Source organism: Macrotis lagotis, chromosome 6, assembly GCF_037893015.1.
Source record: "Macrotis lagotis isolate mMagLag1 chromosome 6, bilby.v1.9.chrom.fasta, whole genome shotgun sequence".
Lineage (NCBI taxonomy): Eukaryota > Metazoa > Chordata > Mammalia > Peramelemorphia > Peramelidae > Macrotis > Macrotis lagotis.
In genome coordinates this window covers 30,651,722-30,666,462 of record NC_133663.1, presented here as the reverse complement: position 1 = coordinate 30,666,462, position 14,741 = coordinate 30,651,722, and the positions used below count along the sequence as shown (strand labels likewise).

Sequence of the window (14,741 nt, the reverse complement as noted above, 5' to 3'; positions counted from 1 at the left end):
CTCTGTCCACTGTGGCACCCAGCTGCCCCACCCCATCGCCACCTTGCTGCCCTTAAGTATTTTCTTCAGTGAATAGCTCGGAGCAGCCTGTGAAACCCACCCCCCGCCACCACACACGCACCCATCCGAGCCTGCTACAGGTCAGGGTGTGGCCTTGGAGCTGTCACCCTCTGCCCAGCCTGGAGAGGACCCCTCCACCCGAGCAGGGATGGACTGCCACGGGTCCACGCCTAAAGCATGGTCAACCCCACAGCCCCCTCCCCTCTTTACTGGTCACTCCCTCCTGCCTGCAGACAGCCTCATGTCTCCCACAGCCTGGAAAAGGCCCCCCTTTAAGGCTCCCCTTCCCCTTTTTCACCCCTCACCACCTATCTGGCTTCTCACTCGATTATCGGGCCTCTTCTTTCCTGGCCCCCAGACCGTGCCCTCTTACCAGAGGGGTCCCTCTTCTCTTCCCCATCTCATCTACCTCGGGCAGGGGTCATCTCCCCATGGGGGGGCGCTCCGAGCACGCCCCGTGCTCCGCCTCTTCCTGTGCCCCCGGCGGGCTGGCCCGGGTGGCCCTCGGACTGGACTCACCTTCCTCGTCTATCCATTTCATGGTGAATAGCTGTTCGTTATCAAAGGAGCACATGTCTCGAACCTCGCTGCAGAGTCCCTCAAAGGAGATGGAGGGTTCAAAGTGTGTGATCATGATGTCCCTGAGGAGAAAAAGAAAGGGGTCTGAAAATCGGCAGGCGGATGGCAGGACTGAGCGCTGGATGAGCGCTGGAGGGCCCCGTTCCAGGAGTAATCGTGAATAAACAACCCGTAAGAGCAACGAGCCCTTTGTACTTTTAGTGCTGTAGGGATATAATAAAACCTTTAGAGATTCAGGGCAGCGCCGGGCCAAGTCAGGAGGACCGGAGTTCAAGTGTGACCTCAGAAACTTACTAATTGCCTGGCTGTGTGACCTTGAGCAAGTCACTTAACCCCTTTGGGGAAAAAAGTTTTATAGAACTGTAGGTTCTTAGGCCTGAAAGGGCCCTCTATTCTTTTGGTGGGACAGTAAATAGGTCAGTAGATTTGAAATCAGAAAGGCCTGAGTTCAGGTCTCAGACACAAGCTGTGTGACCCTGTGATCTCAGTCTGCCTCAGTTTCCTCATCTGTAAAACTAGATTAACCACACACAGTACCTTCCTCTCTGAATTATTGTGAAGATCTGATTGTACCAGCTAGGTAACCTTAAAGGGCTATCTAAAAGTCTGTTATTATTCAAACAATTCCTGGGGGGGGGGGGGGGGGGGGGGGGGGGGGGCGGCGGCTAGGTGGCGTAGTGGATAAAGCACCGGCCCTGGAGTCAGGAGTACCCGGGTTCAAATCCAGCCTCAGACACTTAATAATTACCTAAGCTGTGTGGCCTTGGGTAAGCCACTTAACACCGTTTGCCTTACAGAAACCCCCCCCCAAAAAAGTCAAAAAATTCCTGATGGAATTTGAATACTTCCAATGATGGGGAACTCAGTGTTTCTTAAGGTAGGTGGTTCCAGAGCCGGGCAGCGTAACCTTAGAGCATTCTTCCTTAGAAAGTGAGCCCCAGTGAGGGTAAAGGACTCGTATAAGCTCTCCCAGCTAGTTAGTGGTAGAGTGACAACTCCTGATTCCAGGCCAGTGCTCCGTCCACTAGTCGATGCTACCTCCCCAATGAACCCATTTGGCTGAAATAAGCTCTTAGCATGTATAGACAGCAGTGAAATATGAAGGAGAAACTGGTTCAAAGAGCCCCATTTGTTGTGCTAAACAGGTATATTCATTGTTCACACATGGGGTTTTTGATTATGTCTTATATGCAGACTTTGAAAATGATTTGTTGTTTTTTGTTTTCTATTATCACAAGTGACCCAAGCCAATAAAATAGCATTAACAGCTTCACATGGGAAAAAAAAAATTCTTCCTTGAACCAAATCAAGCTGCCACTCCCCCATCTCTCCCTGGAGGCTGCTCCCACAGACAGGGTAGGCCAAGCCGTCCTTGGGAACACCTCCAAGGCTGGGCAGGGCCTTCAAGGAGGGAGACCGTGGGTCCCACTCCCAGCTCTGTTGCTCACCATCACAGGCCCTCGGACCGATCACTGGACCTCCCTGAGGGTCCCGGGATCACCCGCTGCATCTCAGGGTGACTGGGAGGCTCACACAAGAGACCCCACACCTGCCTTGGCTGCTCATGCTGTTTAGTATCACACATCTCCTTGAAGCTCTTGCAATGACGTATTCCCAAACGGACCCCAATATCCCAAACACAGCCTAGTACAGACACTATTGATCTTCTTTCCATTTGTGCCCCCCTAGAACACTGCGAAGCTTTTCTTCTTGTTGCTGCTGTGTAATCTGGGGCCAACTGCTGAGGCCAAGAAGGAAGATGAGAGGGCCTCTCGGCTCCCTCAGTGGGTGATGCACACGGGCCCAGGAGCAGAACTAAAGTGCGGAGAAACTGCTCCCACAAAAGCCCAATGCCCCGGGTGTCTCTAGCAGCTGACCTTGGACCCCTGACCCGCAGGAGGCGGAAGAGAAAGGGGTTTGAGAAAGAAAGGAGGGAGCAGGATTGTGCAGCGGAGACTCCCTCCACCTGTGGGTCAAGGAGCCAGACTGAGCCAGAAGGGCGCCTTGAAGAGCAGGCTGCCGGACACTACAAAGCTCTGGAAACCCCCAAGAAGGATGTGAGAAAAACTGGCTCTCACTAAGGACCACGTGTCCCCAGTGGGGTCAGGGGCAGCAAGTTTCTGGGCACATCCAAAGAGTCACAGAGTGTTTTGTGGCAGCGGCGCAAACAAAAAAGGCAAATAAAGTGAGTGCCCACTGAAGGGGAGCAGGCTGAACAATCGTGGAATGCCCCAATTATAATGAAACACGATCATTTCCTGGAAAGCAATAAATACAAAAAGTGCAAGGAACAAGGGAAGGAAGCAGAACAATGAGAACTTCCAAAGATGTGAAGGGAAATAAAAATAGCCAGCGCTTATACGCTTAACATTTGTAAAGCACTTGACACACCCCTCGAAAGCTGGGGCTCTGGAGACCCCCATGTTATGGATGAGGAAACTGAGGCGGACGGCGCTCAAGTGACTTTTCCAGGGTCACCCAGCTAGGAAGTGTAAGAAGCCGGATCTGGACTAGGGTGCAAATGGACCCAGGAGAAGCAAGGGGCTGCAGGGTGAGGGAAGATGATGGGGAGCAGAGGGCAGAAGGAGGCCCTTGGTGCCAAATGGGAAGAGGACAAATCCAGGAACATATCATATCGCCCACCAAGCCCAGACACACAGCTAATGCCAGGCTCCCCACATTGGTGCCGGCTCTCCAGCATAGAACCAATATCTCACAATTCAATCATATTTACGTGATCTCATCTGATCTTATCCACGATCCCACGAGAGCTAAGGGCACCATGGCTGAGAGGCTGAGGCCGTGCCAGAGTCACCCTGGGTCTGAGGCAAACCTGAATTCCAGCCTTCAGACTCCAAGTAGCCGGCCGAGTCCTCAGGACGCCCAGGTGCCCTTCTAAACCGCAGGGGCTCACAAGGAAGCTGCCCAAGTCCCGCATTCCACAGGAGGTCCCAGAGAGGCCGGCCCGACCTCGAGGAGAACCCCAGTAGTCAAACCGGACCTTCGTTCTCCCAAGTTCCCTTTGCTGTTCAGCTCCTCATGACTGTGGACTAGAGCAAGCCAGGACTGTCCATGACCCACCATGTCTTTCTCTGGTGGATTAAGGCAAAGAGGAGTGACTTGGCCAGGGTCCCACAGGAAGCCAGGGGGAGCCAAACCCAGGGCTTCCCGAGCTGCCCCCCAGTGCCCCATCCACCACACCATCCTCCTCACTATGCCAGGCTCAAAGTTCATCAGCTCGACTTACCTGGCTACTTTCCTTCTTCCAAGACGGACCCGAGAGGGAGAAGCTTCATCATGATTGACAGGTACCAGAGGGAGGAAGGGGGGGGGGAACACAAGCATCACGGAGCCAGGTGCCCATCCAGCCTGGCCCTTGTGAGGGGCCCAGAGGGCCAGGAACCCCCAGATGCTGGTGTGAAGAGCAGGCCTCAAAGGTCTGAGAAAAGATGGAGGAGCACCCCCCAAATAAAGGGGAATGACTCCCCTCTGGGGATGGGAAGCTCTGCAGAATCAGTCTATAGACATGAGGCAGCGATTCCTTCCCGGAGGAGAGGCGTTCTCTCACAGGCATCACCAACGTGGATGCCCAGGAAACTCTGACTATCAAACCGATACAAGGCGGCAGACGCGGGTTGAGTCACAAAGGCCAGACTGCAGTTCGGGAAGGACTGCCCAACACCCAGCAGGGTGAAGAGGGCTCCCTGGGGGAGGGCGCAGACCAAGCCAGGAAGAAGAGAAGGTGGGCCACCAACCCCCTCCTCCAATGCGCCACATCCTCAGGTGGACTCCGTGGGGCCCAGGGCCGGCTCCCTCAGGTCACACTCCCCCAAGAGCCAAGGGGAGTGGATAAAGGTGCACGTGGGGAGCGTTTCACGACGTAGATATAAACACGACACGACACAGACCTGGGAACAGGTCGGCTCCTAAGTCAACATGAGGCTGCGCACATCTGCAGCAGTTTGGTTGTGGCACCGCTGCAAAGATAACATACTATATCTATACATTGTGTGTGTGTGTGTGTGTGTGTGTGTGTGTGTGTGTGTCCATCTATCCATCAATATATATCACATAATACACGTTACAATACTATACGGAGCTCTGGGCTCCCAAGGATCAGCTTTAGTCCACCTGGAGGAGGCTCCAGGATCCCAGCCCGTGCCCCGGCAGCTCTCCTCCCCTCCGTTTCTCTTTGCAACCTCGCCATCAGGGGTCAGGATCTGGGACAGCATCAGGCCCTGGGAAAGGTACAGAAACCGGGGAGAGGCAGAGGCCAGGACTTCCAGTCCTCCTTTGGGATCCAAGGCAGAGGTGGCAGAGGTGGCCCCGCTTCTCCCCCCTTCCCCAGGGCGGGCACACCAGAGGGGTGAGAAGAGTTCCTGTCCTTAAGCTCCTACAAGGAAGACGGGCAAATACGGCTCTGTACAAACAAGCCACACACTGGACAAACAAGGGCACCGGCGGGCAGCTCCCAGACCAGCTGTCAGGCCTTCCCCACCCAAGCTGGCCAGAGGCCTTCTCATTAAGGCGGTGGGGGAAGGGGGGAGAGTGGGGGGAAGGCAAGATTACATTATCACCACCAATATTCAATACTGTGTTACAAGTGGTAGCTGAAGCGCAAAGACAAGGGAAAAACGGCAAGAATAAAAATAGATGATGAAAAAACAAAACTACTACTTTTTGCAGATGAGATGATGGAATACTCAAGAGAACCATAAAGAATTAACTAAAAAATTGGTTGAAACAACTACTTTAGCAAAGTTGCAGAATAAAAAAGACACATAAATCATCAACATTTCTCTATATTAGAAACAAAGTCCAATAGGAAGAGACAGATAGAGAAATTTCCCTTAAAATAACTGCAGACAGTATAAAATACTTGGTAATCTATCTGTTAAGGTTAACCTGTGAGATCAACGGATAAGGGAAGAGCTTATACCTATTTAAATGAGATAGGATCGCAGGAAGTAAAATGGATATTATTTACATGAACAGTAAAAGTTTTGCACAAACAAAACCAATGCAGCCAAAATTAGAAGGAAACTGGGGTAGAAATGCATATATCAAGTCTCTCTGATAAAAACTTCATTTCCAACATGGTCAGCCATTCCCCCCAATCAAACAGGCATCCCCACAAATTTCCAGTTCTCTGCCACCACAAAGAGAACTACTAAACATATTTTTAAAAGAGTTTTTTCTTCCTTTTTCCTTAATCATCTTTGACCAAGTAGTAATATTGGACCAAAGGGTATAGGAAGCTTAATACTTTTGGAGCATAATTCCAAATTGTTCTCCAAAATGGTTGGATCAGTTCATAATTCCACCAACAATGCATTACTGTCCCAATTTTACTACATCCCTCCAACATTTGTTGCTTTCCCCTTCAATCATTTCAGTCAATCTGGCTTGGAGCATTATCTTGATAGAGTCTCGAAGTCTTGCACATAATATTGTTTTTCCTGTGTACAATGTTCTGTTCACTTCATTTTGCACAAATTTTTCAGGTTTTTCTAAAACCATCCTGCTTGTCATTTTTTATATCACAATAGTAATAGTATTCCATCAGAAGCAAATACCATTGAAAAATGAGATGTTTCCAGAGGGAGAACAAACTGAAGCGTACTTTTTTTTCACTTTCTTGTTTTTTCTTGTTTTTTTCTTGAAACTTGAATATGGGAATGTTTTGCATAAGTTCACGTATATAACAGATACACTGCTTGCCCTCTTAAATTTTTACTTATTGTTTAATTTATGGAATAAATCAAGCATTTCTCTAAGAGTATAATAAAAAAAGATGCATATGAAAGTGCAACTCTACTATATATTCTTGTAAGTATATAATAGTTATCATGCAAATTTCTTTTCTTTCCTCTCCTTCCTCAGATCTAGAGATGCCTATCATGAGATACAAATATATATTATGTAAAATTATGCTATACAACTATTTAACAAGCCTTTCTCTGCATGTAGATAGCCTCTTCGTTCAGAGGTTCTCACAAAGTGACATATTAACTCAAAACTATTCCTAGAATCTAGCTGTTTCTCTTGGTTCTGATCATTTTCTTCTTCATTATTTTATGCAAATCTAACCATATTTTTCCAAGGTCACAGAACTCAACATTTCTTATAGCACAATCAAACACCACAACATGGTCAGCCATTCCCCAATCGACAGGCATCCCCACAAGTTTCCAGTTCTCTGCCACCACAAAGAGAACTACTAGAAATATTTTTAAAACAGTTTTCTCTTCCTTTTTCCTTAATCATCTTTGACCAAGTAGTGATTGGACCAAAGGACCAAAGCTTAATAACTTTTGGAGCATAATTCCAAATTGCTCTCCAAAAATGGTTGGATCAGTTCACAATTCCACCAACAATTCATTACTGTCCCAATTTTTCTACATCCCCTCCAACATTTGCTGCTTTCCCTTTCAATCATTTCAGTCAATCTGATAGGTATAGAAGGATATCTCAAGGTTGTTTTAATTTACATTTCTTTAATCAATTAGAACATTCTTCATGACTATAAACTGCTTTGATCTCTTTATCCAAAAATTGCCAGTTTATTTCCTTTGACCATTTCCAATTGAGGAATGACTCCAATTCTTAGATTTTTTTCCCCAAGTTCTTAATATAGTTGAGATATAGACTTACCCCCCAATTTTCTGCTTTTCTTCCGATCTCAGTTACATTTGTTTTATTTGAATGAAAACTTTAAAACTCTACTTTAAGGGCAGCTAGGTGGCGCAGTGGCTAGAGCCCCGGCTCTGGAGTCAGGAGGACCTGAGTTCAAATTTGACCTCAAACACTTAATAATTACCAAACTGTGTGGCCTTGGGCAAGCCACTTAACCCCATTACCTTGCAAAAACTAAAAAAAAAAAACCACTCACTTTGTTCTCTGCTTCATTTATTCACAAATCATTTGTCTACTCATGAGTCAGATAAGGATGTTTCCAGGGTCTTCAAATTTTCTTACAGGACCTCTCTTGATTAACATGGTTATGCGTCCATTTTGACCTGCTTGTCTTCTCCAAAGGGTAGGAGAGCAGCAGGAGAGAGAGAGAATTTAGAACTCAAAATTTAAAATTAATATAAATTAAAAGATGGCGTGACCCATGAGTGTTTCAATCCTGTCTCCATTGTCCCGGTGCCTAGGGCACCACCAGGCACAGGGCAGGGACCTGGAGAACTCTTATTTGACTGATAGAGAAGCAGAGAGAACGGGAGAGAGAAGTGCTGGTACTCTTCTAAGAATCGACTCTCACGACCACCCCAAGCCCAGAGCAGTCCATCCCCTCAAGGGGCTCCGAAGCGCCTCCATTTTCTTCTACTTAAGGGAAAAACTACTGTCAATCAGCCTTCACGTAAAGCTAGGAGGGAAGGAATGGACTCTTTGAAACACAAAATTCCTGTCCTCCAGTGAGCCATTGAAGGGGGACTGAGCCTGCTGGCAACGTGCTCCAGGTTAGCGCGGGACAAGGCCCAGCTGGGAATATGGGGCAAAGAAAAAAAAATTGTTCTTTGAAAAATTGACAAAGAAAGAAAACAGAAAGCACTCTGGCGCAGGAGGCTAAAGAGGGAGCTCTTCAGTTCTTCTTGGGGAGGACTGGGGGGATGTGAGTAGAAATGCCTCGGTGCCCACTAAAAGTCGGGGCACCCAGCCCCCCAGAGAGGTAGCCTCCCTACCTCTCCCTGGTAGCTAGCAGCACCCCCATCTCAGAGGCCCCTTTAACAAGCTCCCTGGGTACACTGGCGCTTCCCCGTCGCCAGATCCTGCTTCTAAGGGTCTGATGAGGGCACAGCAGGCCGGCCAGCTCACTCCTCCGCGGGGCTCCCTTTCTTTGTGGCTCAGACCTCTAAGGGGGACCTTTCGAGAATGAGGGACCGGGGGCAGCTAGATGATGTACAGAGCACCAGACCTGCAGTAAGGAGGACCCGAGTTCAAATTCAACCTCAGACGCTTAATATTTAGCTGTGTGACCTTGGGCAAGTCCCCATTGCCTTGCAAAAAACAAAACACATCAGCCTCTTGAAGCTGCAGAAAATAAAAGACTCAGAATTCCCAGAGGAAAATAACAAGGAAGTACGGTTACCAGAATGTTAACAAAAATTGTCCCCCCTACCCTCCCTCGGCTAGGAAGCACCCCCAGGTTGTCCTTCAGTCATCATTGGCCTTCCACAGATCCCAATGTGCTTGGCCACTAAGCTCCCTAAAATCACCCATTTTAATATATAACCTTATGGAACAAAACACGACAAATTTTAATTTGAGGTTTCCCCATTCCCTCCAATACTTCTAGAGGCAGCAACTCATGAGCTACATTTCTGAATGAGAACATACTCATCTGTTCTGCTATTTTTTTTAATGGAACTCCATGAAAACCATCTCCTAAACCTAAACTTCTCTCCAAATGCAGAACGGTTCATCCGCTGAATGTCTTGGAGACAGTCTGCCTCACGGACGCGGTCAGAAGAACCTGGAGGCTGCTCCTCCCTCTCCACTGCCCCAGAGTCCCATTAGAGAACGGTTTGTTCCATTTAGGGCTTCCCAGAAGGTCCAGAATGCTCTGGTTCCTCGGGTAACCTGAACGATGGACACCCGTGGACGCCGTCGGTGGCCCACCACCCTTTGTCTCCCACCCCAGCCAGCGATCCCCCTTTCCAGTCAGTCTCGTCTACCAGCTCCACAATCATCCAAAAGCACACAAAAAGATGCAGAAGCCTGAAGCAGAAAGGGAGAGAGGGGGGTGGACTCTTACAGTTACAGGAATCCCCTCCCCACTGAGACTTCCCCATTGAGACTGCTGCTCAGCGTTAAGAAATTATAGAAATTTAGGGGAGTGTTGCAGTAGCACCCACAGATAACACAGGAAAAAATCTGGAATTCAGAAATGCAAAAAAATAGAAAGAAACTATAGGATAATGTCAAGAAAAAGACAAGGAAATCTGCCATAGAGCTTCTCTAGAACAGAGGGAGGTGCTTTTGAGCCAGATTTTTCCAGATCAGAGGGGCGCCAGGTCCCCCCTCCACTAATCGAGGGCAGGCTGCTTGAAAACCCTAGTGGGGAGTGGGCCCAAGGCCGGTCCCCTCGTCCACTGGACCCCTTCAGGTCCCTGATTCCACGATCACAGTGCTGGGGTGACTCCCGGATCGGCCCTCTCAAGCTCCAGAACATGACAAGCCACTGGCCAAGGGGCCATTCCTCAACCTCCCGTAACCCACGGAACGCCCCGATTGCTTCCGGTCTCCTAGGTTCAGACTCCCCTTCTTCCCTGGCAGCCCGGCCCCGGGTTCCAGCCCACAGCCCTTCTCCAAGGGGACTTCTGGAAGCCGCTCCACAATGTGACAACCGCCCTGGGTGCCGCTGCTGGGACTCTCTCCTAAGGGACGCCCCCCGGGGCTCTCGGCCTCTCAGAGGACAGCCTGCCTCCCACCCTTTCCCCACCTTACACATGAGGGGACCACCCCTCTCCCCCCAGCTTCCTTCGAGGCTCCACCCACACTCTCAAGGGCAAGCTTTCAGGGCCCACGCTCCTCTGCACTGCGCCACGGAGGATGGGGGAGGGGAGTCAGGGTCCCTGCGAGGCCGGGCAGCTTGGCGGTCTGGTCAGAGGCAGGACCCACCCCAGGTCAGGCTCCTCACTGTCTCAACTGCCTCTCAACCAGCCTCCCAAATCTGTGCGTGGTCTTGAACTTCCTGTCCTCAAACAGCTCCCACACCCAAGATAACCGCATCCAAATCAAACACTGTGGCAGCAGAGGATGAGTGTGAGTTAAAGGGCCCCTTGTCCGGCTGAGCCAGCTCTAGGTCAGAGGCTGTGGGCCAGGGTGGAGAGGGAGCGGCCTGCCAGCGGCCAAGCCCGGGCCATCCACCCCACCCATTCTGAAGCTTGGAGGGCCTCCTGGCCCGGACACCCGGTGCTCTCCTCTAAGGGTCCCCAACCCCGGGCCGGGCCTGTGCCCAAGGCTGTCCAGAGTCGGCCTCCTGGACTGACCCAGCACTGCTGAGGGACCAAGGCCAGGGCCCTGGTGGAAGCCCCTCTCGGCTGCTTAGGTGGCCTCCGGCTGGTCACCCGGTCAGGCGTTCCACCGAGCCAAGCATGGGGGAAACAAAGAAGACGTGTGTCTGAGTGAAGGGGACTGGGAAGGGCTCCTGATGGAAGAGAATGAAGCGGGGGTCCGGCTGCAGTTTTCTCATGTGTACAAGGAGAGGATGGCACCCCATGGCTCCCCCATCACTGTCCCAAAGGAAGCTGACCCCACAGCCTAGGGAGGGGGCAGAGGCAGGGGCAGCTCAGCTGGAAGACCCCCCACCCACAGCAGTCACTTCTGTCCATCCTAGAGGCACCTGGGGCGGCTGATTCTGACCGTGTGGTAAGTGCTGATCCATCAGTCCTGCTGGGAAGGCGCTCGGTCAGCAGGGAGAGGAAGGAGATCCTGCTGCTTGGCTCTAGTCTCAAGGACCCTGGGTGGGGTGAGGAGGTGCCCGTGCCTTGTCTCGTGTGGCAGGCCGGTCTCAAGGGTCCCCACGACCTTTTGGAGTCCCCATCTGGCTCCTCAGTCACAGGAGGGTGAGGCCGTGGGAGCAGTCGTGGATAGAGAGCAAGCCCCTGGCACGGCTGCAGAAGGGGGCAGCAAGAAGCTGGGATCCCACCAGACACACCAGCACGGGCATGCAGAGTTCCCTACATTGGAGGATTGCAGGAGTCCCAAGATCCAAGGTAAAAACCACCCACTGGGGTTGTACTGGGGCTGGGGCACCTTGGGAACCTCAAGGGCCACCTTCTGAATCCATGGCCTGGGGGAAGAAGGCCAAGATCGACTTTTATCCATTCCATGACATTTCCACTATTTTTTAAGCTCATAGGCCTCTCCACTGTGAATCCCACAGCTCTGCCCCATCGCTGTTTGTTTGTTTTCTCTCCTTGGCTGTCGCAGTGCCTCCCCATAGAGGACTCTCTCCCCATTCTTGTAATTACAGGCTTGGAAAAGGGTTTGTAAATCCAATTCAATAAACATCTATTAAGCATTTCTCTTTTGTTGCAGCCCTGAGTTGGTTTCTGGAAGACATACAAAGTTTGGCTAAGAATCTGGGGGGCTGAGGCCTTGTGGAGGGTCCAGTGTGGACAAGACACACGTGGACAAAACAAAGGCTGAAACCCTAGAGCAGTAGACCTTAAGCACAGCCGTCCTTGGGGGCTCTGCCCGGCTGTCGAGGCCATCTCTGGGCCCTCTTCTCGACGGGTGCTGGAGCAGATGAAGGATGGTAAGTCCCCACCAAGCACCAGGTCCAATTACAAACTCTGCAAGCCTCTTAGGAACCTCGGCACCAGCCCATGGGAGGGTCCCCACCTCAAGGCGAGACAGGCGGCATGGACACTCTTGACTGCTCAGCTTGTGGGGACGACCTTCTTTCCTAAGTCTATTGCTGAAGGGCCCCAGGTCATGCACTCCAAAATCTATATAAAAAGTAATAGAGTGTAATTTCGAGAGGTGGGAGGCAATGTCATCAACAGACTGCCAGAGCAACCCCAGCTGCTCGCCAAGGACAGAGTTTGACCAAGAGAGACAAGGATCCTGGGGGGAGGGGGGGTAAGCCTGAATGCATAGGGCTGAGATGCCCACCACAGAAATGAAGGTCACATGAAGCTTGAGATGCCCCAGGACAGAGTTCAAGGGAAAGTACCGAGGGAGAGCCAAAGGCTGGACATCAGAGTCACCTCCAAACACATAGAAGCCCAAAAGTGAGATCACCAAGAGAGAGGAGTCCAATGGGCCTGGGAGAGCCCAGAGACATTAATGCCATTACTGAAGTAATCAGAAACAAACAGACCAGCAAAAAAAAAAACAGTCTTGCCAAGACTTGCAAACTATGAGAAAAATTCTACCTATCTGCTGGCAAGGTCAATTCTGTAATGTTGATATAATAGAGTATAATTTTTAAAATTACAATTTCTCTGTAACACTCTGAGAAATGTCATTTCGAACACCCCGTCAATTTGACAACAGTCTACTTGGTTCCTTGAGTACTTGACTGAAGAGCCCTGCCCCACTAAACCAGAGCTCCCCGAAAGAAAGCTTATAGGGTGCTAACCTCCCACCGACCAACAGAACGTATTATTCCATGCCTCTAAATGGACAAATGATTGAGGAAATCCAAGGAAAAGTTCCCAATGTTAAAAGAAAGTTTTAGAAAGAAAAAGTCAAACTCCTACTTAAATACTAGAACAACTAATCAAATTAAGTGTGTGGCTTAAGTTTCTTTATCTGGAAAGGACACATTTTCACAAAGATCAAGTTTAGAGGAACCTGAAGTTCTCCTCCTGGGGGAAAAGGGTTGTTAGTCATCTTTTACAAAAGGATTCCAGGTGGGAGGTTGATCCATTGATCTCTCAAGCTGAGGCTCAGAATGAAGAAGAGAATGAGGATGCCAGCCACCCTCCAGAGAAAATGTCTCCTGGGAAAGAGGATTTTGTAAAATAAGAAAATCAGGTCAAAGGTATCCGAGTTAGCCAACCTGTTTATTAACCAGCTCCTCAGGTGACTCACTGGAGCTTCATCAGCGCAGCACAACAACCAGAGGCTGAGAATATTACTAATAGGCACGGAGTCCTCATCGGATCCGAGTTCAGGGTAGGACCTGGAGAACTCATCAGTTGAGGGAATGTTTCTTAAGGACAGGAGAGGAGTTTTCTGTCCTGGGTCTCTATCAGAGCTGGAGTAGGCCATAAAATTGCTCGAGGACAAAAAGATCCCTGGCCTCCCTTAGCAAAAAACTCATTTTTAAAATGAAGAGGGAAGCACCAGTTTGAGGGTTCTTATAAAAAAAAGTGAAATCACAAGCTATAGATAATACCTCATATTTGGAATCTACAAAGACATTCCTGAACAAATCAAGACTGTTCCCTTCCCAACTGTGGTTAGAGAAATTAAATATGAGATCCTAATTCCAACCAGATTCTGATCACCTTAGGTTGTTAAACAGGCAGACACCTGTTTCTGTCAAAAGGGGAAGAAGACTCCAAGAAAAAAAAACAACTGGAGTTTAGTGATCTGGTAATTAAATAAAAACATTTAAAATCCATCTATCAACTTAGATACATGCACAAACAAAATGCCTTTCCCACAGTGTTCCTTGGGAGGTGGTAAAGCCTCAAAACTTCACAATCTACCCTAAGAATAAGAGCCCGGTAAGTAACACCCACACATCTGGCCATGGCTACAAACCCCTGGCTGCTAAAGCCTTCTTCCCATGTACATGAACTATAATACACAATCATAAGTTCCAAGCCCCAAGAGGAAGAAGGGATAACACCAGGCAAGAAACCCTCAAATCCAATCCCAGGACAAAAGGGGGAGGGGGAGATGGGCAGAAAGCTTGGCCCTTCCCTGAGCATCTCCCATTCACAATCCTCAATGATCCATTCAGGAATGTGGGCATTGTACTGTCAGAATTGTGTTTTAAGCCACTTACTTCTGCCTGGATAAGCAGCTAGCACAGGCTTAAAGGTGTTTGTTTGGAAAGCAGGAGGGGGTTGAGGCAGAAAGAACCCTGAGCTGGTCTCAGCAGCCAGCAGCTGAGCGACTGAACTGGAAAGCTTCAGTTTGGGGGAGAAGAAAAGGCCCTGAAATCAAACTCTCTTTAATCAAATATCTTGGCTGGAGCTCTTTCCCCCTCCGATGAGATGGGGCAACATTAGCTAAGGTGATGAGATAGGCATGCCAGGAGGCGTGGGATGGTTTTCTTCTCACTAAAGCGGGGGTCCCTGGAGACCCCACAATGCCAGGGGGAGGTTCCCCAGAGAACCCATCAACAAACCCCTCCTAAATTTGGGGAGATCATGTCACTAACTCACTCATTCTGCCATTGCTGACAGTCCCAACAGGTAATGATCTTATACAGCAGTCGGCAGATAAAGTCCACTTGCGTAACTTGGTGGTTTTTGTCTCGTTCCTTATGACTTCAGGCCTGCCTGCTCTGACTTACCACAGTCAAAATTGATCCTGCAGCCTGGGAAAACAAACCTGACTCCTGCCACATGGCGACCCAGAGCAGAAGCCCCGAGCTATCTGCTCCCACCCAGGAGCCTCAGAGCAGC

General features: G+C 49.7%; 1 protein-coding gene across 1 annotated transcript in view; it reads right to left on the bottom strand.

The window, feature by feature from the left end:
- PRKCI (protein kinase C iota) overlaps window positions 1–14,741 on the bottom strand; it is a 54,462-nt gene that overhangs the window by 38,226 nt on the left and 1,495 nt on the right. The window contains exon 2 of the mRNA XM_074190911.1: window positions 580–701. Coding sequence (XP_074047012.1) covers window positions 580–701 — 122 coding nt within the window. The remainder of the gene's footprint in view (window positions 1–579; window positions 702–14,741) is intronic.